Source organism: Lupinus angustifolius, chromosome LG08 (genome assembly GCF_001865875.1).
Source record: "Lupinus angustifolius cultivar Tanjil chromosome LG08, LupAngTanjil_v1.0, whole genome shotgun sequence".
Taxonomy (NCBI): domain Eukaryota; kingdom Viridiplantae; phylum Streptophyta; class Magnoliopsida; order Fabales; family Fabaceae; genus Lupinus; species Lupinus angustifolius.
Window position 1 is genome coordinate 17,647,683 of NC_032016.1, and position 26,378 is coordinate 17,674,060.

Genomic DNA, 26,378 nt, shown 5'->3' on the forward strand with positions numbered 1-26,378 from the left:
TGTGACATGTGTTATCGTGCAATTGGTATGAGGAGGGGAGTTATCTCCTCACACCAGGAGAAACATTATACTCTTTCTGTATTATGTTTTTGTTGTAGAAGTTAAATCTAATTAGGCACACAATTAAGAAATGAAAAGTAAAATCTATATGATTTAATGCCTTCTAATTTGATTTGATACATTATTTTTATTGGGCTGAAAAAGATATTATGCAAAATAGGAAAAATAATATAATGTTTAACTTTATAACATTATTGTAAGTTATAAATATTTATATTATAGACATTACTCTATTTTTTAACATTATTTTAAGGGAATATGTTAAATATTGTCATATGTATACATATTTGACATTATGTTATTCGTCCTATGTGGACTTTTCTTATGTAGTTACCTTTTGCTTACACTAGCCTATGAGATAGATGGGAAATTATATTGTTTTCTATCAAGTACTACCTACTTGTTAATTGTTCATCAATGTTGGAATTTGGTTCTCGCCATCCTAAATTATATGGAACTGTGAACAAAACCAATTACAAATATTTATATCAATCGTTTTGACGGTTCAGTCCAGAATCACTCACCCCTTCTACATGATCATATATGTGCTTGTTTGTTTTGTAGGTCATTGATAGTTGTTACTAGATGATTTAACTTATAGATTCAGAGCGAGGCGGAGAGCAACCATTTTTTGCTACCCTTATTTTGAGAACCACTTTTTTGCTACCATTCCTCATGCATCAATGTAGTATCTAGTTGTTCTCAGCTATTTGGATACCTCTGATACCGGTCATGAGCTCTTTCTTCTTATGAAGCACATGACCAAAGGTGTTCTTATTCCATTCTAGAAGGTGAGGGGTAAAATGAAATATTGTAGAGCAGAAATAAAAACTCCCTAATGATAAAAAGAAATTATCTATGTCAAAATAATACTCTTATATACATACATGATACTAAGTACTATTGTCGGAGGGATACATATAATTTTTTAAATAAAAAATGATGACAAATATAATTAAGTTAAACAAAATATGATATATTGTGACGACAAATCCAAATAGTAAGAAAATCAATGTTTATTCATTAAATAATAAGAAATTATGCTTATTTCTCCTATAGAGATATTTATTATAATATATGTATATAATTATGGATAATTTGTATAAAATTAAAAAATAAATTATAATTTATATAATTTTACTAAAACTCAAAATGGGTAGTTGGGTAGTTATTTGTACCGGTGCTCCATATTCAATATAAGCGATTGCATCATTCCGGTTTGATCCATTCCCTTGTATCATCAACCCGACGTCGTTTCCGCTGACATCATTGCTCTTCACTACCCACTCCACTTCTTCATCTTCAGTAATTCGATCCAATTCTTCTTCATCTTCTTCAAGAGTGAGAAAGTAAGTAAGAAAGAAAGAGAATGCGTAGCGATGGAATATTAGGAAGCAGAGATGCAGAAGAAAGAAGCAAATGGTTGAAGAGAAAAGAGATATGGCTTGTAGTATTAGGTGTGATCCTTCATGCTGTTTATATGCTTAGTATCTTTGATATTTACTTCAAGACACCGATTGTACATGGCGTTGATCTTGTCACTCCTCGATTCACTGCTCCTGCTAAACGTCTTGTACTCTTAGTTGGTACGTCATTTGATTTAATGTTATATCAGGTTTATCGAAATCCGCTTACAAATCCTCCTACACTAGGAGAAAATTGACACATGTGGTTAAGTTGTTTTTAATTAGCAAGGTTTTAAATCTGGGTCCGTGATTGCTACAGATGCCGATATGTCAAGGTTTTGGGACTCGTCCCGCAATTGTGTCCACATTGACTGCAAATGCCTCTATGCTCACAATTGTAGGAAATGTCAAGGTTTTCGAGGTTTCATAAACCGCTACGGATTTAAGGTTATATTTTGTGATACACGACACTAGGTCGGAAATGTCAACTTTTTTGAAATTTTCGAATCTCTTATTTAAAAACTTGCTTTAAACTTGAAAGTGGTATTTTGTGATACATGGATGCCAGGTCAGAAATCTTAAGGTTTTAGAAGTTTCCGAAACCGCTACTGAATCTGTTGTTAAAACCTTGCTTTAAACTTTAAAGTGGTATTTTGTGACACACGGACATCACGTCGGAAATGTTAAGATGTTCAAAGTTTTCGAAACCGCTAGGGCGCTACTACTTTGCTTTAAAGTGGTATTTTGTGATACATGAACACCACCTGGTTTTGTAGTCTGATATTGTAAGAGGATATGATTTAAACCTGCACACAACCTGTTTGTTTATTCATTTTTTATATGGGTGAAGTTTTTGACTGGAAGGAGAAATTGTGTAGTTGCCGGATTTTGAATCTAGCTGTTCATCTTTGTGTACCACAGCTCTTACCAACTGAGCTATGTTCATTCTGAATATGTATTTTTGTGAAATTCTCTTGGTTTTCCTTAATGCTAAAAGTGTCAATGCAGCGGATGGCTTGCGTGCTGACAAGTTCTATGAGCCGGATTCGGAAGGGAATTACAGAGCACCTTTTCTAAGGAGCATTATTAAGACACAAGGTCGCTGGGGGGTATCTCATGCTCGGCCCCCGACAGAGTCTAGACCTGGACATGTTGCCATAATTGCTGGCTTTTATGAAGATCCCAGTGCAGTTACAAAAGGTTGGTATTGTTTGTTCCTTTGGTTTTCTTAATTCTCGGCAGGGTGGCACTACTGATAGATTGACTTTGTTGGCTGCAGGGTGGAAGGCTAATCCGGTCGAGTTTGATTCCGTGTTCAACAGAAGTCGGCACACAATTTCTTTTGGAAGTCCTGATATAGTTCCAATTTTCTGTGGTGCCTTGCAGCATAGCACCTGGGGTAGCTATCCACATGATTTTGAAGACTTTGCAACTGGTTTGACACTACCTTTTCAATATGCACTATTTCAATTTTGAAAGGCATCTTTCTCAACAAATTATGCTTGAGATATAATATAATCTATCCCTTGACCTTCACCTAATATCTTAAGTTTTTGGGACAATTGATTATTGACAGTTTTCTTTATTTTTGTGAGAAAAACATAAATTCAGAAAAAAACTTGTAATTTATCTGTTATGTATTTCAGTAATTTATATGATATATAGTTAAATGTTTTCTTCTTTGATACAAATTTTAGAATCATTAGTTTCTTTGAAAAATAAGACCCAATTGGAATGATAGGCATTTTTAGGGGAGCTCTTAAGTATTTCTGCTTTTTGGATCTTTTTACTGGCACCTTTTTCTATCGTCCATCACAACTTTGCCTCGTCTTTTCATTGGTTTGTTACGTCATCATGTTGTAGCTAGATCTTAATCACATCATTTTCAATTATAAGTTTCTTTGCTGATGTCTTCATTTGAGGATGTGTTATTGTCTTTCATTGTCATTCTCTTCTTCCTCCATAAAACTTTACCGTCGCGGGCTGAAGCTGGCCAATCGCAGCCAATGCAGTCCGTAATTTAAAACCTTGCAACTAAGTTGACCTCCATTATGAACTTCCACTCTTTCCAGGTTACTAATTTCAAAGGAGATCACAAAATTCTTCGGCATTGTTCTGTTCTAGGTAGTCAATTGCTCATAGCGGTCGATACCAAAAACACTATAGTAGGATGGCCGCTACAACTAAGTGAAAATTTATAAGTAATATATACCTGACATATATAAATACACAAAAATACTAAAGTGAGAGCACTATCAACGCTGTTTCCGGTGGGTTTTAGCAGCACATCATTGGGAGCACTACTGGGAGTGGGTGTGGCAGTGGGTGGTGGAGATGGGCCATGGTTGTGCAACTGCAAAGGGAGGAGAAGAAGCTTTGCCTGAGAAGTGGGAGGTTGAGGACAGAGTGAGGGGAAGAAGCTTTGCCTGAAAGTGCAGATTACAGAACGTGCTTTGCAGCTGCTGTGGTTCACTGCTGCTTCTCTTCAATGAGTTTTCCCGCTGCTGTTCACATGTTTCATATAAGGGAAAGAAGGGTAGGGTTAAATTACCCAAAACCCTAAAAAACCGTGCCAAATATTAAAAAATAATGGTAAAAAAGATTTTTCCCCTTTAAAAATAGTCTTCCACTGGCAGGAATGTTGGAGCGGGTATTGACCCGCGATTTGGATCGTGATTAAGCCGCAATTTGTCCCACGACAGGCGCAACGTCCGCTCTGTTCCGTGGAAGGGCCTTAAACGACCGCTACACCACTATGCTAGTGTGTTTGACTCCCCAAGTTTTTTTTTGCGGTTCTGGTGTATTTGGCTAGAAAGGAACAATAGAATTCTCAATGACTCCTTTCGCTCCTGGATCATGTTTGGGATGTGGTTAAGTTTTATGGAAAAATAAATGATGCTCTTCCCAAATTTGATAGGCATGCCTACAACCAAAAACTCTAGGCTTGAACTAACTCCGATAGCAATCATAACAACCATGACACAGGGTGTTGATCTTGTTCCTGCCGGGTAAGATAGTCTAGATTAACACAACCAGAATCTTTGTTGTTCAGATATCATGGTGGAATCTGATGGCTCACATCAAAATGTTCAAGCCTGTGCGAAGTGATTACAACTTTGACCCATTGTTTCCAGAGCAGATAGTTCTTATCGGAAGCTTGATCATGATGACAGAAGAAGAGTCACCAAATTTGATGGCCCAACCATGTGAAGAGGTTGCAGCACCAGTGTATGAGTAGGTGCAGAAGTTTCAGTGGTGTCAGCAATGGCATATGGATCAGACACTAGCTCTGGATACCATACCAGAAACCATGGATTCAACAGAAGAGAGTGAGTGAAGTGAGAGAAAAATAACTTGTAACTGTTTTCTATTAACTGAAGTGATACTTGGTTAAAGTTGTTTATTTATAGATAATGAGTGTAGTACACATAGACTAAGTGTAGTAAACATAAGCTAAGAGCAGTGTGCTTAAGCTAAAGGCTGTACACATAGTGTAGCCTTACATCAACAGTATAACGAAACTACTTAGACTATCTTGAAGAGTGTCTTTACTACTCTAATACATATTGTATTCTCTCTCTTTGTCTTAATGAAATTCTCTTATATCCAAAAACAATCATGGTTTTTCTATCTATTATGGTTTGAGACATGGGGTTTTTAGGATTTGGTCACTTGTAAAATGTGCAATGGTGTGGTCAAAGTTTGAAAAGAGATGTGCCGTGATATATATTAACTTCTCTAATCCTTAATTTCATAAATTTATCAATTCAATGCTCTTGAATTCTTAATGCAGATGCATCATTTCTAGACATGTGGTCTCTTGATCAATTTCGAAGCCTTCTTAATAGGTCCAATGAAGACTCAAAGTTAAAGAAGTTACTGCAGATGGATAATCTTGTTGTATTTCTGCACCTGCTTGGATGTGACTCTAATGGCCATGCACATAGGCCCTTTTCCTCCATCTATCTAAACAATGTAAAGGTGGTTGACCATGTTGCTGAAAGTGTTTATAATCTTGTTGAAGATTATTTCAAGGATAATCGAACAGCATATATTTTTACAGCAGATCATGGGATGAGTGACAAAGGTTTGCAATAATTTTCTTTTATCATACTTACGTCTGAATATCCTTTGATTCGTGTCATTAAAGAAAATGTTAATTTTCGCTTGAAACACGTTGAAGCAAGAATTTGTGAAAAGGACATCTCAATATCATATTTACTAGCATTTTTTACTGCTTGTTATAATTGAAAAAGTATTTGTACAAGGAAACTATATCTTCTCATTTTTTACATAAATACATGTTTATATGGACTTAAGAGACAAAAAATAAAAAAAATTGTTTAGTCTGAATCTAAATTAATTTGGTGAAAAACCAGTCCTTGAGTAGCTATACTTCCTATGGGATTACACATCAGATTGACACATCTTGGTTATTGCTTTAATATGAAAGCATAATGTTAAATTTCTTTACTTGGATTGTTTTTAGGTGTAGTTTGTCTTGATCTCTTTCAGCTACCCATACTTCTCTAATTTCATAAAACATCTACGACATCCTTTTTCCCACTACATGGGGTTAACTCAAGGATCAAATCATGCTATGATATGCCAATAACCACCAACAACGTCCAAGCCTTAGTCTCATTAAGTAGGCTAGTTATATGGATCAAACAATGCTATAATACTCTATCATAAATCATGTTCATTGATAAAACATTATTCTCTAAATCTTTCCTAGTCCTTCTGCCTATGATTTTTCTTGATCTCCTTCTACATCTAGAAATTGGACTAACATTTATCTGATCTACTCTCCTTATTGAGATTTCTAATGGTCTCCTCCACACATGTCCAAATCATCTAAAATGCGATTCTATCACCTTTTTTATAATTAGACCTACCATAACTTTCTCCCTAATGCATTCATTCTCAATCTTATATTTTCTATGTCTCCACTCATCCAACTGATATTGTCATCTCTTCTATATTGAATTTATTTTCTTGTTGACATTTTACTGCTGAACATCCAGTCCGTGTAATATTGTGGGTCTTATAGCTATGTGGTAAAATTTTCGTATAAGCTCGAGTGACACATTTCTATCACATATTACACTTGAAACACTCCACCATTTTAATCCACCCCGCCTGAACCCTATGGTCACACCTCTATCAATTTCTTTATCGTGTTTGTATGATTGACCCAAGATACCTAAATCTAGTGACTTGTGAGATGATATGATCTCCAATTTTTACCTCTACAGTAGAGTTTAGGGTTTAGGGTTTGTCCATCTCTTACTAAACTTACACTCCATATTTTTCGTCTTATATGAAAGCCACGTGTTTCTAAAACATGTCTCTACATTTCTAATAACCATGATTTGAGAAATGTTATTTAAATCCAAGCCTTTTTTATGGGTTCTCTTAGAGTATTCCTTTCCCTGTCTTTAAATCTGTTTATCTGGATATCCTCCATATGCACAACTCTTCTCAGTGGGGCTTTTATTAGTTTCCTCAAATCTCCAAACCATCTTAGGCAACATTCCATCATCTTTTCTTCAATATGTGCTACTCCTACTTTTTACCTAAAACATTCTTTCCATATTTAATCTTTTCTTTGTTTATGTCTCATGCTCTTGTTGGCTATTTACCTCCCAACTTATTATTTACATCCAAGTAGATTGAATCCTGTGATTTACTTTTCCTATTTCTATGTAACTTCGTGCAGTAGATTCTACTCACATGTTATCAAGGATGCACATATATGGTATGAGTATTAGATGCAATACATATCCGATACAATGATACACTAATTTTTGAAAAACATATAGGATACAGTACATTGATGACACACATAAAATATGCACAAAAAAATCATAAACATAATTTTTATTCTAAATTAAGAACATACTTCTTAGAGACTACTAAATAGCAATACAAAATGATTGTGTTAAGAACATACTTCTTAATTTCATAAGAATTCATTGCATACTTCTTCACGGATGCATTTCTTTTTCTACCTTTTCTATCATTCTATGCAATACACATGCTCTACTTTTCTCTCTCACTTCTACACTTCTACTTGTTTGATTGTGTTCTATGCTTTTCTCTCTTCTTTCGACAATTCTAGTTCATTTTTATTCCTTTTCTTAACTCTCCCACTAGGACTATATTATTTGAAAAAAGTATGCATCGAGACATTGGCTCCTGGAGTCAGTCCTTGCCTTGTACATGAAGTAGTTCTTCAATTTCCAAGTATTTAATCTGTTTTTTGCCTTTATTACTCTTACTTGATTTCTGTTTTGAAGTAAATAAGGTTTTACAGTGATACTTTTTCCATTTTATTTGTTTAATTATTTTATTCCTAATCATAGGAAGCCATGGAGATGGGCATCCTTCAAACACTGATACTCCCCTTGTTGCTTGGGGAGCTGGTGTCAAATATCCAAGGCCAGTGTCTAGCAGCAACCATTCTGATAGTGGTTTTCGGTTTGTTGATGACCATGTGCATGACTCGCCAACACCAACTGAATGGGGCTTGCATGGGATAGAAAGAGTGGATGTCAATCAGGCTGATATTGCACCACTCATGGTTGTAAACTTTATTTTTTCTTGAAGCTTTCTGTTCAAAGATTGATGAGTATTTCTCTAACCAACCTTTCCATTTATTTGGTATACTTATTCATTTTTCTTACAGTCTACACTACTTGGTCTGCCATGTCCTGTTAACTCAGTTGGAAGTCTACCCCTAGATTACATTAACATGAGCAAGGTATCCAACTTTAGTTCTGATTGCTAAAGGACTTCTTACAGCTTTCACGAATAACATGGCTAATCTGCCTTTTTTTAGTGTTAACCAAGGGTATCCCCTCACCTATGAGTAAGGAATTAATCCCTTTTGGGGTGCTTGGTTGCCCCTCCTGTCTTGTATCGCTTTTTGGGATCAAATTTGGTCTTTGACCTTGTATGATACTTGCGGATCCAATGGGGCGATACACCACTGGTCCAACTTCCTGTTGGTGCAGGCTAACTTGCTTTTATTGACTATTTTTATTGGAATTTTATGTCCTATTTTTATGGGCTGCTGGATGTGCTTCTTGTGGTGAAAGGATAGGAAATTAGAAGCATATAAATGGGTGGATGGTCTGACGAAGATTTATTATTAACTTATATAATGTTCCAGGCTGAAGAAGTTGAAGCTGTTCTAGCCAATACAAAAGAAATTCTGAACCAGTTTCTTCGCAAATCATGTATCCTTTGTGTACATTGATTTATTTTCTATGATATTGATTGGTTTTTCCTTGAATCTGTAAGCATGTAATCTTCTGCTTTGCTTTGGTGCCACTGAAAATGATTATCAGATGTTTCAAATTTCAAGTGAAATATTTTTTTCCTCCATAATAAACAAGAATATGCCGACAGGTGTATAACCATTGTTCAATGAGGAAATATAAAAGGTCTGCTGGGTGCCAATTCATGAGAATGTAATATAAGAAAATACAAATAAAACAGTGATGTTTCTTTTTCTTGATGACAATGTAGAAGGGAAATGGATTGGAAAATTCCTGATTGGTGCCGGTTACCTTGACAACTTCAGATATTAAGCAGTCACATTCTTTGTACTTCAAACCTTTCAAACCACTGTCACATTATTCTTCAATGTTGGACAAAATTGAGCACCTGATATTGTCTAAGGAATATGATGCTGCAATGGACTTATCCCAAAACCTCAGAAGTTTAGCATTGCAAGGACTTCACTATTTTCAGACTTATGACTGGCTGATGCTTATGTCTGTAATTACCTTGGGGTATGTTGGTTGGATGTTGTATCTTGTTCTTCATGTGCTGCAGTCATATACTTCATTGCCAGGAAATATTTTTGGCGTCGAGCAAGCAGTTCAGAGAAATCATCATAGAAAAGTAATGTTTGTGTAAGCTTAGACTTTCCAAAATGTTATCTCTAGTTATGTTAACTTGTGAGGTTCATGCTACATCAAGTGGAAGAAAATAAAGAGAGAGAAACACTTACTGATATTTCTGTTTTTTAGTCGGCAAACATTTTTTATTCTCTTTATGGTGTGTGTAAGGGGTGGGGACACTACCCGAGGTTTGGACCTGGGCTTTTATACTTCATGTTTTGCAACTCTACCAACCGAGTTGGATGTATTAAGCACTCATACATCCACATATTGATATACAGATGAAAATGCAAATTTCATGGCTTTGCAGTAGATAATAATTAATTAATTTGATTTCATATAAGCATCACTTTTTTCCCTTTAATGGGCATTAGTTAATTAAATCGTGTATCTTATCTTTTGCAGATTTATCTATATGGATGTGTGGTAACGGCCATGCTTAGTTCGCTATTATTGCTGGAGCACTCTCCTCCTCTTTACCATATGTACATGATAATGACTTCATTTTCATGGGTGCAAATATTTAGTGAATACCGGTTTATAAATGTGTTATGGAAACACTTATCTGGAAGAAAAGTGAATATTGTCATCAAGCTCCTAGCTACTACTGCCCTCTCAGTTTTCATTCTTGAGTTCCTGGTATCAGTGTTTATCCTAATATTTTCTAACCTAGTAAGATTATAATTCATCTGATGAGCCAATTATTTGGTTCCAACTGCAGGTTAACAGCTTCACTGAGAGGAAACTCTATACTGTGTGCTTTTTAATTGCTGGGGTTGCAGCTTCTGTATATCTTTTAAAATCAATTCCCTGGAAATCTGGTATACCAATATATGTTTGGGTTGCATGTTGGTTTCTGTCCGTTTTCACATTGATGCCAGCAGAAATTCCTGACAATAATCAATTGGTGTAAGTCACTTTGTCCTAGTATGTTTCCTTCCCACAGCGTAGGCATTATTATGTAAGCAAAAACCAAAGGTTAATTTATGAAAATGGTAGACAAACAGAACTTTATGAACATATCTCTTTGTTAACATGACAATAAAGCCGATATCCTTTCCCCCCTTCATGTCAATTAGATTTAGGAACTTGAGCAACATAATTTGCAGATATCTATTTTTAATTTCCCTTTGTACGTATTTAAAAATAAAGGAACCTGCTAGCTCAGGTTGACATGCCTTTATCCCTTTTCATCTCTCCATAAAACCTCTTTATCTCTTAAATTACTTGTTTTGTGGTCTTGGTGGCATTTTGAAGTACCCTAATTTTCCAGGACTTTCAGTTGGAAACCAATATTAGAATTTGATCATGTTTTGAGTAAGTAAACTCTCTGATTCTAATAGTCTTAGTCAATAATCTTGAAAGTTGAAATGCTTTCATGCTATAATTCCTTTCCAGTCATTATTCTGGCTTTTAATGGCATTAGCAACACACAAATGCACCTGGACTCATGGTTCAAAAAGTTGTTTTCTACTCTCTGTTTTTGTCATCAAGGGTCTGAGATGTTTCTTTGATCTATAATGCAAGAAAGATCTATTCAACTTTTTACTTTCATTTCTCTCTTGTTGAGGTTGTCTCTTTCTTCTGCTATTTTTCCCCTTCCTTTTTTGCTTTGTTTTTTGTTGGTCGGAAGTGCTTTGTTGGTTGCTTTTTCTGTCTCACCAGTCTAGCATATTCTGGACCCAAACAACACTATTAAGCATATCAAATTATCATGTTTGCAGGGTTGGTAGTGGGGCTGTTATCATTATCATAGGAATAGCTGCAAGGTGGCTTGATCTACATGCTGGTGGGAGAAAGTATTGGCTTAGTATATGCAATCGTGAGGTGAAAAGTCCCAGAGTTTCATCACTATTTTACACACAGGTGTATATCATGACTCTCTACCATTGGATTTGGAAGCTTAATTATGTATAATGACTGGGAAATCCCCTATTACCATTCTTGTCCATCACCAGGTTCTGTTGGTTGCTTTATCTTCGGTCATGGTGTATTTGTCAACATCTCACAGAACTGAAAAGCAAGAGTTGCTTGCATTGCACCAGTTGGTAAATTGGTCCATTGCTGGTATAGTTTTGTTTCTCATCCTTTTGTTTGAGTTTCTTAGTTCCATTCAGTACTTAGTTCCATCATTGTTTGGGTATAATTTTTGCATATCAATTAAAATAAATTATCACTTCCTATTTGCATCACCAAGTACTGATATGAAGATATAATATAAATTAATCTTTAGACAGTTTCTTGTTTTATAGCAAGTACTCATATTATTGGATTTATTTGTTTGATTATCACATCTTAGTTGTTTTATTGACACAAATCTTAAACTTGTTTGACGATAATTCTTACCAAGGTAAGAAGTGTTAGGAGGACTGACTTGAGGAACTTTGTTGATAAATAAAATACATTCGTAATAGTCCTCCAACATCTATTTAACTTTAGGTGTGGACCCGAAGCCATATTACAAATTGTTTCAATCTTCAGCCTTTTTGTTTCTGTCCATGGTCGAGAGTTCGATTCCTGGGAGCGACACTTGTTGGGAGGGGCAACCCCAAACCCCGAAATGGATTAGTTCCTTACCTAAAGAGGTGGGGATACCCTTGGTAGTACAAAAAAAAATACCTTTTCATGTAGTAGGTCATTGAGGAATGCATTGTTAACATTTAACTGTTCTAGAGCCCATTTCTAGGGGTACACATTTGCTGTCCCACAAATTGTCACTGCATGTACCATCAGTCGTGATTGGTCAGATAAATAATTAATTATTAACTTTTTAACTTCAAAACATTTTCTCAACCAATTATAAGCTGATGGTAAATGCAATGGTATAACTTGTGGGACAACAGATGTGCTCCCCATTTGTAGGTAACAAGAGTGAGAAGAATTCTAATAGTTACAAGCTTCACAATATACAATCAGTTACACTGAAACTGAACTACACTAATAGAGTGAGAGAAGAGAAAAGAGAGTGGTAACTGCCAATGTATACTATTATTGAAGAGAATGAAAGTTAGATACAAATGAGAGAAGTACACCTCTATGTATAGTAGGTGGTTAGCTTCTCTAATAAGCTAATAGTTAGTTTTAATAACTAATTCTACAATTACAAAGTAACTAAGTATAGAATAAATGCTAATCTCTAATATATGATATTCCAATTCTAATATTGTATCTCCAATGAGCAATATTATATAAACTAGAAATTGTAAATTACACTAGTATTTAATTAGTTTTTGTTTTTAATTTTTTTGGAGTTGCCATCTAATAATTTTATTTGCTGAAATAAGCTACCATTTCTATTACGCCAGCTTTGAAATTTTAGACGTCGAGTGATAGTGTAGCTTTTCTACGTTCATGTCTTTGTTCCCATGCATGTTTTTTCTAGGAAGATTCCTTATTCTCTTTTCCCTTTGTAATATTCTCTTATCTAATTTTTTTTGGCATTGTTCATATTCAACTATTGTTTGTGTAAGAAATAGGAAACTAAAGAATACGTGAAGAAGATAAGAAGAAGAAATGATTCTGAATTTGTATATTAAAACTTGTAATTTACAAGAAGTATCAAAACCCTTTATATAGAGAGAAAAGGGAAGATACCAGAACAACAAACTCTCTAACAAACTCTAACAAAGGAATCTAACAAACTGCACATGTGATCAGTAAATAACTGAATCACTTTTCTAATATACGCCCCTGAATCCAAGACTCCTCCGATGATTCAGAGCTTGACTAATCTGCGGAGTTGAAGTCTTGAATTTTTAATTGATTTCTGAGGATGATGAATTGAGTGTTAGGTAGAGGCTTTGTGAAGATATCAGCAGTTTGAAATTCTGAGGGAATGTGCTTGACAATAAGAGTCTTGCTTTGTATTTTGTCTCTAACAAAGTACAAATCTAGTTCAATATGCTTGGTACGATTGTGTAACACAGGATTGTGAGACATAGCTATTGTGCTTAAGTTGTCACAGAAAATAACAGGAGTGTGATAGGTAATTTGTAGTTCTTTGAGAAGCGACTCAAGCCACATAATCTCTTGAGAGGCCAAGGCTAGGCTTCTATATTCTGCTTCTGTGCTAGATCTAGATATAGTACGTTGTTTCTTTGACCACCAGGTAACAACATTAGGACCCAAGTAGAGACAAGCCCCCGATGTAGACTTTCTATCATCAATGTCTGAGGCCCAATCAGCATCACAAAAAGCTGTGATGGATAGATTGGATGAGAGACAAGCAGGTTTTATTGTTAACCCCATAGTCTGAGTTCCTTGGAGATATCTAAGGATCCTTTTTACTGTTGTCCAGTGAGAATTGCAAGGTTTGTCAAGAAATTGACACACCTTGTTCACACAGTAGGTGATGTCGGGTCTGGTGACCGTAGCATATTGCAGGGCACCAACAATGGATCGGTAGAAGGTAGGATCTTCAAAGAAGTCAGTACCATGCTTAGTTAGTTTACAATTGTTAGCCATAGGAGTAGGAAAAGGCTTAGAGGTAGAGAGGTTAGCCCTTTCAAGAAGATCACTGATGTATTTAGCTTGAGAGAGAAACAGATGCCCATTCTTTTGGTGTTTGACTTGAATACCTAGAAAGTAGTCCAAAGGTCCTAGTTGTTTTAGAGCAAATGTTGAGCTTAATTCTTTGATGAGTTTTTGAACATGGAGGGATGATGATCCAGTAACAATTATGTCATCAACATATACCAAAACATATAGTTTGTAGGTTTTAGAGGTATGAATGAAAATAGAGTTATCTCATTTGCTAATTTGAAAACCAAGCTTGACCAAGGAACCTTTTAACCTTTCAAACCATTGCCTTGGAGCCTGCTTTAGACCATAAATGGCTTTGTGAAGTTTGCACACAAGAGTTTTGTCTTTGTTTTGAAATCCTGATGGCTGATTCATGTAGACTTCTTCATCAAGAATGCCATTTAAAAAGGCATTATTAATGTCAAGCTGTTCAATCATCCATTGATGAGTGACAGCAAGGGTAAGAAGAACCCTTATTGTAATTGGCTTGACAACTGGAGAGAACGTCTCATTGTAATCTACCCCTTGCTTTTGGTGAAAACCCTTTGCAACCAACCGAGCTTTGTACTTGTTGATTGTTCCGTCTGGATTTTCTTTGACTTTAAAAACCCATTTGCACCCAATTGCTCTCTTGTGAGGTGGGAGAGGCATTAGAGACCATGTACCCAATTTAATGAGGGCATCATATTCTGATTGCATTGCTTGCTGCCATTGAGGAGTAGCTAAGGCAGCTTTGACACTGGTTGGTTCAGAATGAACTAGATGGACTCTTGGATATCGAGATCTGAATATGCCTGACTTGGACCTGGTTTGCATAGGATGAGAGGATTGAGAGGCAGGAGCAGTAGTCAAGGGTAAGGGGTTTGCAAAGGAGGAAATAGAATCATCTGATTCAAGTGTGGGACTGACAGTTAGAGAGGGAGTGTTAGAACTTGGGGAGGAGAGGAGAGGAGTCACATCTTGTATAGGTGAAGTACCAGAGGTATGAGTGTCCTCAGAGGCTTCTCCAGAGAGAGTGTGAGTATCATGAAAATTGAATATAGGAGAAATATGACATCCAGTAAGAGATGAAGTTGAGTACTGATCTCCATTGTTGGACTGACATTTTCCTTTGGCAGCAAAAGGAAAAATGTGTTCATTAAAAGTAACATCTTTTGAAATGTAGATCTTTCCATCATGTGACATGCACTTGTAGCCTTTGTGACTAGGAGAGTAGCCAAGGAAGGTGCATTCGGAACTTCTGGGTTGAAGTTTATGTTTAGCATAGGGCCTGAGAAGAGGAAAGCAGGCACACCCGAAAACCTTGAATAGAGTGTAATCTGGTGGATGTTTGAAGAGTAGTTCATGAGGGGATTTGTTGTGGAGAGAAAATGATGGAAGTCTATTAATGAGGAACACAGCTGTTGCAAAAGCATGATCCCAAAGATTCGATGGAAGATGAGCATGAGCAAGCAGAGTTAGCCCAGTTTCCACAATGTGCCGATGTTTTCTTTCAACAGTGCCTTGTTGGTGATGAGTGTGAGGGCAAGAAATGCGATGAACAATCCCATGACTTTGAAGAAATTTGGTAAATGGACGAAATTCTCCTCCATAGTCACTCTGAACAGCTTTAATGGTGACTTGAAATTGAGTTTGAACATAGGTTAGGAAGTACTGAAACAGTGAGAGAGTTTCAGATTTCTGTTTGAGTAAGAAAATCCATGTATGCCGAGTGTGAGCATCCACAATGGAAAAATAATACCTGAACCCTGTTTGAGAATAAACAGGTGCAGGTCCCCATAGATCAACATAAACTAAGTCAAAAGGAGATTTGTAAACAGTAGAAGATTTTGCAGAGTGAAGTCTATGAGTTTTACCAATGCAACAAGATGAACAGAAATCAGACACAGTTTTATTAGTGTGTAAGATTTTGCAATTCTTCAAAACATTCTTAACAACAGACTCATGGGGATGACCCAACCTATAATGCCAAAGAGAAAACACTAATGTATGTAAACTAGGCTCATTACACAAAGTAGTAGTAGATTTATTACATGACAGAGAATTAGCCTTATTACAAACAGTGAAACTAGTCCTATTACAATTAGAAGAAGTAATAGTGGAAGAGGACACAGAAGTAGATAGAACACCGCGGAAAGCATAGAGTCCTTCCTTGGTGAGATATCCTTTTAGTAATATGACATTAGAATCCTGTGATTTGACATAACAAACATTAGGATGAAATTCAAAATAGCAACAATTGTCTTTTGTAAATTGTGACACACTTAACAAATTCTTGGTAATGGAGGGAACAAGAAGAAGATTATTTAATTTGAAGGTGTTATGTGAAGTAACAGTGGTAAAATAAGAAGAGCCAACAGAAATAATAGGAATTCCAGTTCCATTACCCATGTAAATTTGGTCATGAGAGAATACTTCAGCTGGTTCACACAACAAGTCTGGATCAGCAGTCAAATGGTTGGTGGCTCCAGAATCAGGGTACCACGTGACCTTCTTAGTGTTCATGGCAGAGGGTGAAATATGTTGAGGTGTTGTGGCAGTCATTGCATAGTGAGGGAGAGCCTGTTTTCCATAATGAGTTGGGCCAGGCCCAAGGAGAGAATTATGAGGAGTTGAATAATAAGAAGACCCAGGAATGTATGGTTGATGATAGAAGTTGGTGTTGAAATCAGGAAGGAAGTGGGCTGGAACATGTGAAGGAGGCCCATTCGGATTAAAAAAATGAGATGGCTGACGTGGCAGTGGGTAAGAAGAGTGAGGCTGAGATGCACCATAATTTGGTGGAGCATAGTAACAGGAGAGAACATCATGACCTACACGATTACAGTAGATGCAGAATAAGGAGGAGAACCTTCCAGAACTTCTACCACCTCTGTTCCTACCACCACCACGACTTCCACGATATCCATTGAAACGTCCATAGTCGTTTGTGAACCCTGGATTCTGCGATTCAGATCTGATAGAGAAGTGAGAGGGAGGCGTTTGCGAAGGATTTGCAACTTGCCTTGAGAACGAGTTAACCGTTTTTGAAGACGGCGGTGATGTAGGATGCACAACAACATTTACTGAAAGAGCGTCTGAGAGAGCTTTGCTTCTATTCTTCTCAAGTCGCGATTCAAAAGTAAGTAAGAATGATTCTAGGTTATGAACAGTGGGAAGATCTAATTGACTTTCAACAGAGGTGATGACAGGTTGATACTCCTCGTTGAGACCATCAAGAATATAATCGATGTGTTCAGCTGAAGAAATCGGTGTTCCTATGTAGATGAGAGCATCCACAAGTCCTTTAATTGTGGTGAAGTATTCTGAAATAGAACTGGAACCCTGGGAGATTGAACGAAGCTGAGAACGCAACTGACGACTTCGTGCTTTTGTTTGGGAGTTGCAATAGGAATCAAGTTCCTCCCAAAGTTGCCATGAGTGGCGACATCCAACAACACGAGGTTGCAGTCCTTCAGTGAGAGAGTTCAAGATCCAGGAAAAAACTGTCTGATCCAATTCCTCCCATCGCAGATACACTGGATTAATGCGATTAATGAGACGATCATCTTCCGTAAGAAATCTGTGAGGAATCTCAGTTCCTAAGACAAATCTGTTAGCTCTATTTGAAGTTAGGGTTGCGAGCATGAAATGGCGCCACACCAAGTAATTTTTCTCTGTAAGTTTAACAGAAGGGAGAGGAAGAACAAGAGGAGAAGAAACCGCTTGAAGCGGTGAAGCAGCAGAAGGAGAATGTGGTGGTGAAGCAGGAATCGTGCCAGTGTTGGTGGTTGTGGCTGCCATGGCGTGATACCATGTAAGAAATAAGAAACTAAAGAATACGTGAAGAAGATAAGAAGAAGAAATGATTCTGAATTTGTATATTAAAACTTGTAATTTACAAGAAGTATCAAAACCCTTTATATAGAGAGAAAAGGGAAGATACCAGAACAACAAACTCTCTAACAAACTCTAACAAAGGAATCTAACAAACTGCACATGTGATCAGTAAATAACTGAATCACTTTTCTAATAGTTTGATAATGAAAATATGCATTTATATAGAAATACATACCATTGATAACTAAATAGTTAAACAAAATTCATAAACAAATAATAGTTACAAAGTTATATAATTATTTTTTCGGATTTATTCTTTTAAGATATAAATTAGTTGGATACTATTAACACGGTATATAACTTGCCTTCTTTGGATTCCCAATGAGAACTCTCTAGCTCAACCCTGCCTTTTAGATAAATCAATTATAAACTTTGAATTTAGTCAGCTTAATTGATTTATGTTCTTTAGTATTTTATTAGCTATTGATATTATTTGTATAAAGTATATGGTCTGCCATTTGATTGTACAATTTACTTAATAGTCCACAATAGTTTATATGTTCCTAAGGGTGAGTACTTACATTCATATTTACCCTTTTTTTCATAATTGCACTCAAAGCATTTAAAATTGTAGATTCAATGTTGAATGATATTAACCACCTCTTCTTTAGGTTTTTCAATGGTGCTGCCACTATTCTCAGAAAATAGCCTCTTATCGCGACTTACTTCAATATTTCTTGGCTTTGCACCTCCATTCCTTCTTCTCTCCATTGGGTATAATTCTCATGCACTGGACTCTTTTCTGGCTGCTTTTTGTTTTCTTGATGTAAGGAAGCATACATGTTACCTATTCCTTCTTGAAACCTGTGCAGATATGAAGCCGTATTTTATGCTGCCCTTGCTCTTGTACTTATGGCATGGATACTATTTGAAAATACACTTCTTAACTTAAATATTGTGAACAAGTCATCAGATCCCATCAGAAACGTTACGAATAATTCCATCATCCTCGGGCATGGTAATAGACCTTTGCAGCTATCTGATGTGAGAATCCCATTGGTTTTTGTAAGTATTATTCTTTCCATTGTCTTACTTCTTTTATATTTTGTAATTGATTAAATTTGAACATCCTTTCATTTTTGGCTTCTGAGTAAATTTAATTACACTCACTCCTCTTGAAATCACGAAAATCTGGACAGTAGTAAGGTACAGCACCATAGAATTACAGAAACTCTCTTCCTCGTAGCTCTATTCGAGAGACCTTGAACTCTCCCTAACTTCTCTTTCATTTCCAATCCCAATGATAATCCTTTTACATTCGCATTCTCTATTTATAGTATGCTAGACTAATCAACTAACTTGAACAACTTTACTAACAAGACCTAACTAATAGAAGCTGGCCCAGTAGGGCCCACTTGGTCTGTTCCTAACAAATAACAATACCCTCGGAAACATTCACCTTGTCCTCAAAGTGATTAGAAAGAGAATAAAAACAAATTCCCCCAGGGTCCCATTTTCAGCGTAGTGCAAGTATGAGAGTGGATGCAGTCTTCACAATGAATCTGCATTCCTTCCTGTAACTAGAAATTGCATAATGGAATGGAGCAGCTTTCCTCTGCAGCGTTTGAACCGTGCCTTCCACTTTCCTCTGAACGCCTAAATCCTTGAAGTTGATCTAGAATCCTCTATACAGAATTGATGGTGGGCCCTCTCAATATATTTATGGTTTTTAAGGTTTCTCAATCTGCTTGTGGCATTATTCTTAGTCAACACTTTGGACATTCTTGAGGAAATAGACATGCTAGAATGCAAACCTTGTGATGCCCCTATGATCTCAATGTTAATTTGGTTCGGGTTCGGGGGAGACACTCAGACCCTCGCAGACATCGGCGCCTGCTTGACATACTGAATTACCTTACAATAACTAGACCTGTTGCTACTTTTGTTATTTGTGTTGTAAGTCAGTTCATGAATACTTCATGTGATGCTCATTGAGCCGCTGTGATTCGTATGCTCGAATACATTAAAAATGTTCCTGGTAAAGATAACTTTATGTGGGTAAAGGTGATACTAAGATTATGAGCTACTCCAATGCTGATTGGGCAGGATATCCATCTAGCGAGTGATTGGCAGCAAGTTGCTCCCGTGACCCATTGTTTATGCAATGGCTTCACATCAGATGTAATTGGAAGTAGGGAATTCAACTCCTCAAAAAGATGTTTGAACTTGGTATAGGACTTAACAAGTGATTTTTACTTTTGGCTGCCATATTAAAGATCTCCTATCTTGGTATGGAGAAAGGATAATCTTCAGACCAGAGAAAGGGATTGAAGATTTTGCCATAATATTTTTGACACTGTAGTAGTGGGTGCCTGGGTGGTAATGTTATCAGTTTATCACCACTAGAATTTAAGGTTCACTGAATTTTGAAAATACAGTGTAGTCCATATCCTGCTGTCTGTGTTGGTAAAGAGACTGCCACACTAAATCACTCTACCACCACCTAGCATTTACTGCCTGCCAATATTTTGACTGTCGGAACTCCTCCCAGTTCTGGTCTGCCCATAACCTACCAGATTCCACTGGCAACCTACTGGAAACACCAGATGGTATCCTACTCCAGAATGGCCACTGCAGACAAGTACCATGACCTAGGTCACATGTTTTGGAGTTCTCTCTTTCTTATTTCCCAAGGGAAAAAGGGGGATATAAAAGTTTGTGTTTTTTATTTTTGTCTGCGAAGGTACCCAATGTGGGTTCAGGTACAAAGAACCTAAACAATCAACATTATTCACATGCCTACAGTTCTCATAGGTACACAATGTTTAACAAATATGACCGGATCAATGGCTTTTGAAACTAGAATTGCATGATTTTTAATAATGTGATTGACTATCATAATCAAAATAAAAATGTTCAGTCAGATAGCCAATTGGTAATCTTAAGTCTTAACTAAGGATATGGTTTGGGAAGTGCATTTTAAACAAGTTTGGATGCTTTGGTGCAGAATATGTAGATGATTCAACTTGCAGCAATCACATGTTTAGGATACCTTCACAAGTAGTATAATGGATTGGAGACTGTAGATAATCAAAAGGACTATTTATTGAAACAGATTTTATTTAGTTGTTTCCCAGTGTTTATTAAGATTCAAGGCCAACCAAGGCATATAGAACTATGTTTACATGTTTTTTTCTCTCTCTCTATATATATATATATATTTCATAATGTAAATCAGATAAGGTCTAACTAAGTGGATATTAGTGAAATTGGTCCTTACTTTGACATTTAAACAAACTACGATTCATGCAGATGGTTTTGTTCAACATTGCCTTCTTTGGAACGGGAAATTTTGCAAGTATTGCTAGTTTCGAGATTTCATCTGTATATCGGTTCATTACTATCTTCAGTGTAAGTGAAATTTGAACTTGTTTTCTTATAATACTTATTTTTTATCAACATTTTAACTGATAAGGTTTCTTCCTAATTGCAGCCATTTCTTATGGCAGCGCTACTCATCTTCAAGTTATTTATACCCTTCATGCTAGTCATGTAAGTGCACTTGCAATTTATTGAATGATGCTGTTCTTATATGTATCACAACACTACTTCTTTGAGACTAACCTAAAATTGATCGAAAAAGAACTTTTCTTTTTTATGATTCATCTCAATTAAATGAGGGGAAAATTCATGGACATCAGTTATGGAAGCCTAATCATTGAAATTCGAGTTAAAACCTAAGCATGGCCTTGTTTCTTGGGCATGATGGCAGCCCCTTAGCCTCTTATTTCGTTAAGTTGGGCTAGCAAATTGTTTTCGTGGACTACTTGGAAAAGATTTGTCTTCAAATCCAAACATCTTTACTGGTCCTTGCATGTCCTTGTGAAGTACTTATTCTCCTGCTATTTTGATCAATCCCAACCTCTATGATCAAACACAACCTTCACAAAATCACCTTCGATAACCTTATGCATGTTGGTAACCATTAATAATCCACATGATTTCTTCAGAACAAATCCATGAATATTCCTACTACAAAAAAACTAAGAAAATCCAAATTATAGTTCTAAAATGATGCAAGCATGCTTAACTCTCTCTCTCTCTCTCTCTCTATATATATATATATATATATATATGTCTATTGCATTTTCAAATTTGTGTCCATGGTAGGATTCCCAAATGAGTCAAATATGCATGGTTAGAATGGATCTCCTTACATGGGTCAAAGTTAGGGTTCCCATAATTAGTGAAACTATCTACAAGACAATTAAAATTCCTATTCAAAGGTGTATTTGGTTGCTCATTCTTGGCCAAGGCATTCATACAAACTTCTAATGGTTGAGTTTCCATGGCCTTAGGGTGTTTCCAATGTTATAGTTTATTATCATCAATTTGGAAAGGCAAAAGAACTCCTAAACCTTTATCTAATCATCTAAACTTATCCATACAATTGAACAATGCAACATGGTTTTCATACATATTTGACAAATCAAAAGGTTTTTACCAATTCCATGTGAATGTCTTCTTGAATTCAGGCTTCTAGAAGAGGGCTGAATGTGCAATAGTACACCAGTGGTGATGTCAATGTATTTAACCCTCTTCAAAGGTTGCATAAAATAAGGTGATTCCTTGAGAGCCTCTTCCTCAAAATTCTACACATTCAAGCAGACATCACTAGACAACACATTAGAATATTTTCAAACAAATTTCTTTGTTCTCACACAAGGTTTCTCTCTCTTGCTTTCCTTCCCTCGTGTTTCTCCATCAAGCTCTCTTTTTCTCTCAAGTGTTTCATGCAAATGTGTTTCAATCCATTTTCTCTAAAGTGTATCACTCTTTTGCTCACTTTGTGTTGCACTCTATTTTCTCTTTTAATTTGATTTGATCTTCATGCACTCCCTTTCGAGGTAAAGGAACAATGGTAAGCTTGAGCTTGTCATTCTTGAAGAATAATTTGTTTGTTCTTCTGTCATGGTTGGCTTCCTTGTCAAATTGCCATGGCCTCCCAAGAAGTATGTGGCTTGCCTCCATAGACACCATATCACACAAGATGTTCACCTTCATCATTGATACATTGAAACTTGTGAGGTTGCAAGTTTGGCCTAGTTTCCATGCCCAATTTAGTCTCCATCCTTGCACTAGCTACATTTATGCAGCACCTTCCATCAATGATCAAGGAGCACACCCTTCCTTTGCCAAACACCTTTGTTGAAATATGTTTTCCTTGTGGCTATCTTCAAGGCCTTTGGCTTGGCTTCCTAGCATCCTTATCACCATGAGCGTTGTACCTTTCATACTTGTAACAAAAAGATTAGTAATAATATGCGAAGGACCTCACCACTCAAGCTTACACACATCCACTCTATCTTGATCATTAATGTCCCATTTTCAATGATCTTAGAATTAAGAACAACAATGACAATAATAACCGGACCTTAATCCCACTAGGTAGGGTTGGGTACATGGGCCAAACAACGCAATAATGCTCTATCATAAATCATGTTCATTGACAAAATCTCACAATCAAGAACATTTTAGGTTAAATTTATAAGGTGAAGTTTGGTATGGGGATTGTTTCGAAGCACATTTCCGAGAATGTGAAACCTGATTAAGTTCCATTTCCATGCTTTGTTGCCCTACTTGCTGATATAAAACATGCATGAGAATATGACTGTTTGTCAAAATATCCTTCACTAAATATGAGATGTTAGAAAGTAGAGGGTGAGTCATTTCACACTAAAAATATAGTATTTCCATCATAGTCCAAAATCCTTATCTAAAAAGGTGGGAATCCAACATTACTACCTCCTTCACAATTTAACATTGCAGGGAATGTTAACTTTGTGAGCATTTTTCTTCTAAATCTTCTATCGAACATGGGAATCGCACATTTCCGAGGTTGCTGGAGTGACAAGATGACAAAGGAGGGGAAAAAGAAGGGCCGACAACCAGAGTTGAAACATGGTTGGTCTGGGTGAAAGAATTCATTGGTGAAAATTGGTTGACTGGGTATGAAGGATTAGGATCACCTCTCTTTAGGGGCTTTAGATACCATGTTGAGATAAATTAGTGAAAAGAGACATGATGACATAATAATTACAAAATCAATCTAAAACATTCTTGACGATGCTAACCCTATTTTTACATGATATGATATGCTAGGTAATCTATTCCGGATGCTAGATAGCGGTCGATTATTTTACATAAAAGATGGAGTATGTTCGTAAATTAGGAAGTCTTGTAGTTTTGTTCTATGCTTGTGAAGAACATTTAAGCAACTGAATATGTATACTGGAATTAGCAAGAAGAAATATAGAGCCGAATAAAAATCGAGTGGCCTGTGAAAATCAAGGTGTTAAGTAGAAGGGAAAGAAGGGTGAGGTTAAATTACCTAAAACCCTAGGGAAAAACCTGCTACGTATTAAAAAGGGGGGCAAAAAGGATTTTTCTCTCTAAAATCAGGTTCCACTCGCAACAAAACACGAAGTGGGTCGTGACCTGTGATTCCACTGCTATTTGACCTGCGACAGGCGTTACGGTCATCCGTGCCACTATCCACCATTGTATCGCAGGGAACTGCTGAAAACTTTCTACTCTTTGCTAAGGCAGTGGCATCATGCGCTATTGACTACCTAAATGATATTTACAATAATGACAAGGAATCTAACATTTCACAAAATGTCCAAAGTAAGCCCTAAGGACTAATTGTTGTTCTTAGATCAGTCACTTCACTAATGTGTTGCACACTGTGCATCTTGGATATCCCATCTGTTGATTCCATTTATTCATAGAATAACACTTGGTAAGTTTTGTTTTGTTTTTATGAAGGAGAAATTTTGTTTCTCTAGTATAGTGTAAATCCAAATTCTAAATTCTTGAAGTAATGCTTTTGACATTATTATTCAGCTTTAGGTTTTAACGTTTTCTTTGGCCTTTGTTTTTTACTGACATTATTACTAATAACTATTGTTGTGGTTCTAAATCTTTTGTGCAATTGTCCATGTCCATCTTATATTTAACTTGCAATGGATGGAACTGCAGATGTGCATTTAGTGCAATAACCAAACTGAACAAAGTTCCAAGGTTGGGATGCTATTTTCTCGTTATATTATTCTCAGACGTGATGACCATTCACTTCTTCTTCCTGGTATTCTCACCCTATTCTTCAAAATTTCATTTATCTTCCATATTTTTCTCTAAATTCTTTTAAAATCCCATGATTCTTGATTTTTTATACTGTAAATATATGCTCCTTCATTCCACTATAGTAAATGTAAGGGGTAACAGTCAGAAATACCCTACATGTTACAAGTGCCTTTTATCATTAGCCCTTACCATCAACTGTTGTCTTTTATTTCCCCTTTGGTCATATTTTAACAGATTCCTAGTTCCTACACAGTATAATGTGAAATGATCATGTTGTTATTGATCCTTTTCTTTTAATTAATATTACTAAATTTAAGTCCTGCAATGTTAAATCTTTATTATTATTATGGTTAGTCTCAAGTGTCTTGGTTTCTTTTCATTTCACTGTAACTTCTAATATAAACTTATTCTTTCTCATTTGCTAATTTTAATGCCTGAGGATATATACATTTAAGGACAGGTACCCTAATACTGAGTTTGATGGTTTGCAGGTTCGAAATAAAGGAAGTTGGATGGAAATTGGTAATAGTATCAGTCATTTTGGTATCGTGAGTGCCCAAGTTGTTTTTGTTCTTTTACTATTTGCCCTTACAAATGTATACACAAAAGATCTCCACTGTAATTCAACAGTGCCATCTGCGCGAAAGGCAAATTAGAGCGCATTCGATTTAGGTATCTGGCTCTAAGGGTAAGAAGGAAAAGAGAATGCTTCAGAGTCATCTGATAAGGATATTACATAGCTCATAAACCTTCTCATTCCCTCAATTACGCTCCAAAAATCAATTTACAAACAGATCGCAAGTCAACTAACTTATCATCATGGAAATGACTCTACACATCATTCTTGAAGGAACTTACTTATGCTCTCTGACCTGCATACAGCTAGAGCTGACAATTTTGGCATTTAACAAATTGTGGTTTACATTAGTACTCACTCTAGCATTGACAAGGAACTCTGGTAATGGCCTTCAATATATTGTGACAAAATATGGAATTCAGAACTATCATATGAAGTTTTTTGTTTATACATTATTACCCATGGTATTTGAGTTATACACTTTGAGCAGAGTCCAGGCCGTAGTGATTTCATCGTTCGGTCCATATAACTGATTTCACCTTATGGGATTAATGATTGGTCATTTTGTTTCTGCTGATTTGCCAGTCCAAAAAGCAATTAGAAACGTAATTTTTTACTGTTTGATTTAACAGTCTTTGACGTAGCTGTTTATTCCCCCCTGATTTTATGTCGAGATAATTAATTTCTCCTCTACACTTAGTTTTATATGACGGGTATAATAAAAAGATATGAGAAAACGTAGTGTCAATCTAGCATTTCTCATTTAATAAAAAATTGGATAGTAGGTACCCAGGTCTAAGAATGTAATAGACAAGAGAATAAAATATCTCCTTATATAGAAAATAATTTATCTTCTTCGATCTATTCAATGTTTGATATGTATCTTTTTTCCCTTTATTCGAGAAGTTTTCATTTTAAAATATTTTATAAAAAAAA

General features: G+C 36.1%; 1 protein-coding gene across 1 annotated transcript; it reads left to right on the top strand.

Annotated features, from left to right (window-relative positions):
- Positions 1,235-25,897, top strand: LOC109354956 (GPI ethanolamine phosphate transferase 1). Its single transcript, XM_019597802.1, has 18 exons — positions 1,235-1,646; positions 2,475-2,666; positions 2,746-2,901; positions 5,260-5,553; positions 7,835-8,052; positions 8,158-8,232; positions 8,644-8,710; positions 9,058-9,380; positions 9,785-10,018; positions 10,101-10,288; positions 11,104-11,245; positions 11,338-11,446; positions 18,391-18,493; positions 18,592-18,784; positions 21,032-21,130; positions 21,213-21,271; positions 24,761-24,866; positions 25,357-25,897. Exons 1-18 carry the CDS (start codon positions 1,430-1,432, stop codon positions 25,519-25,521), a joined length of 2,940 nt encoding a protein of 979 aa, XP_019453347.1. The 5' UTR covers positions 1,235-1,429; the 3' UTR covers positions 25,522-25,897.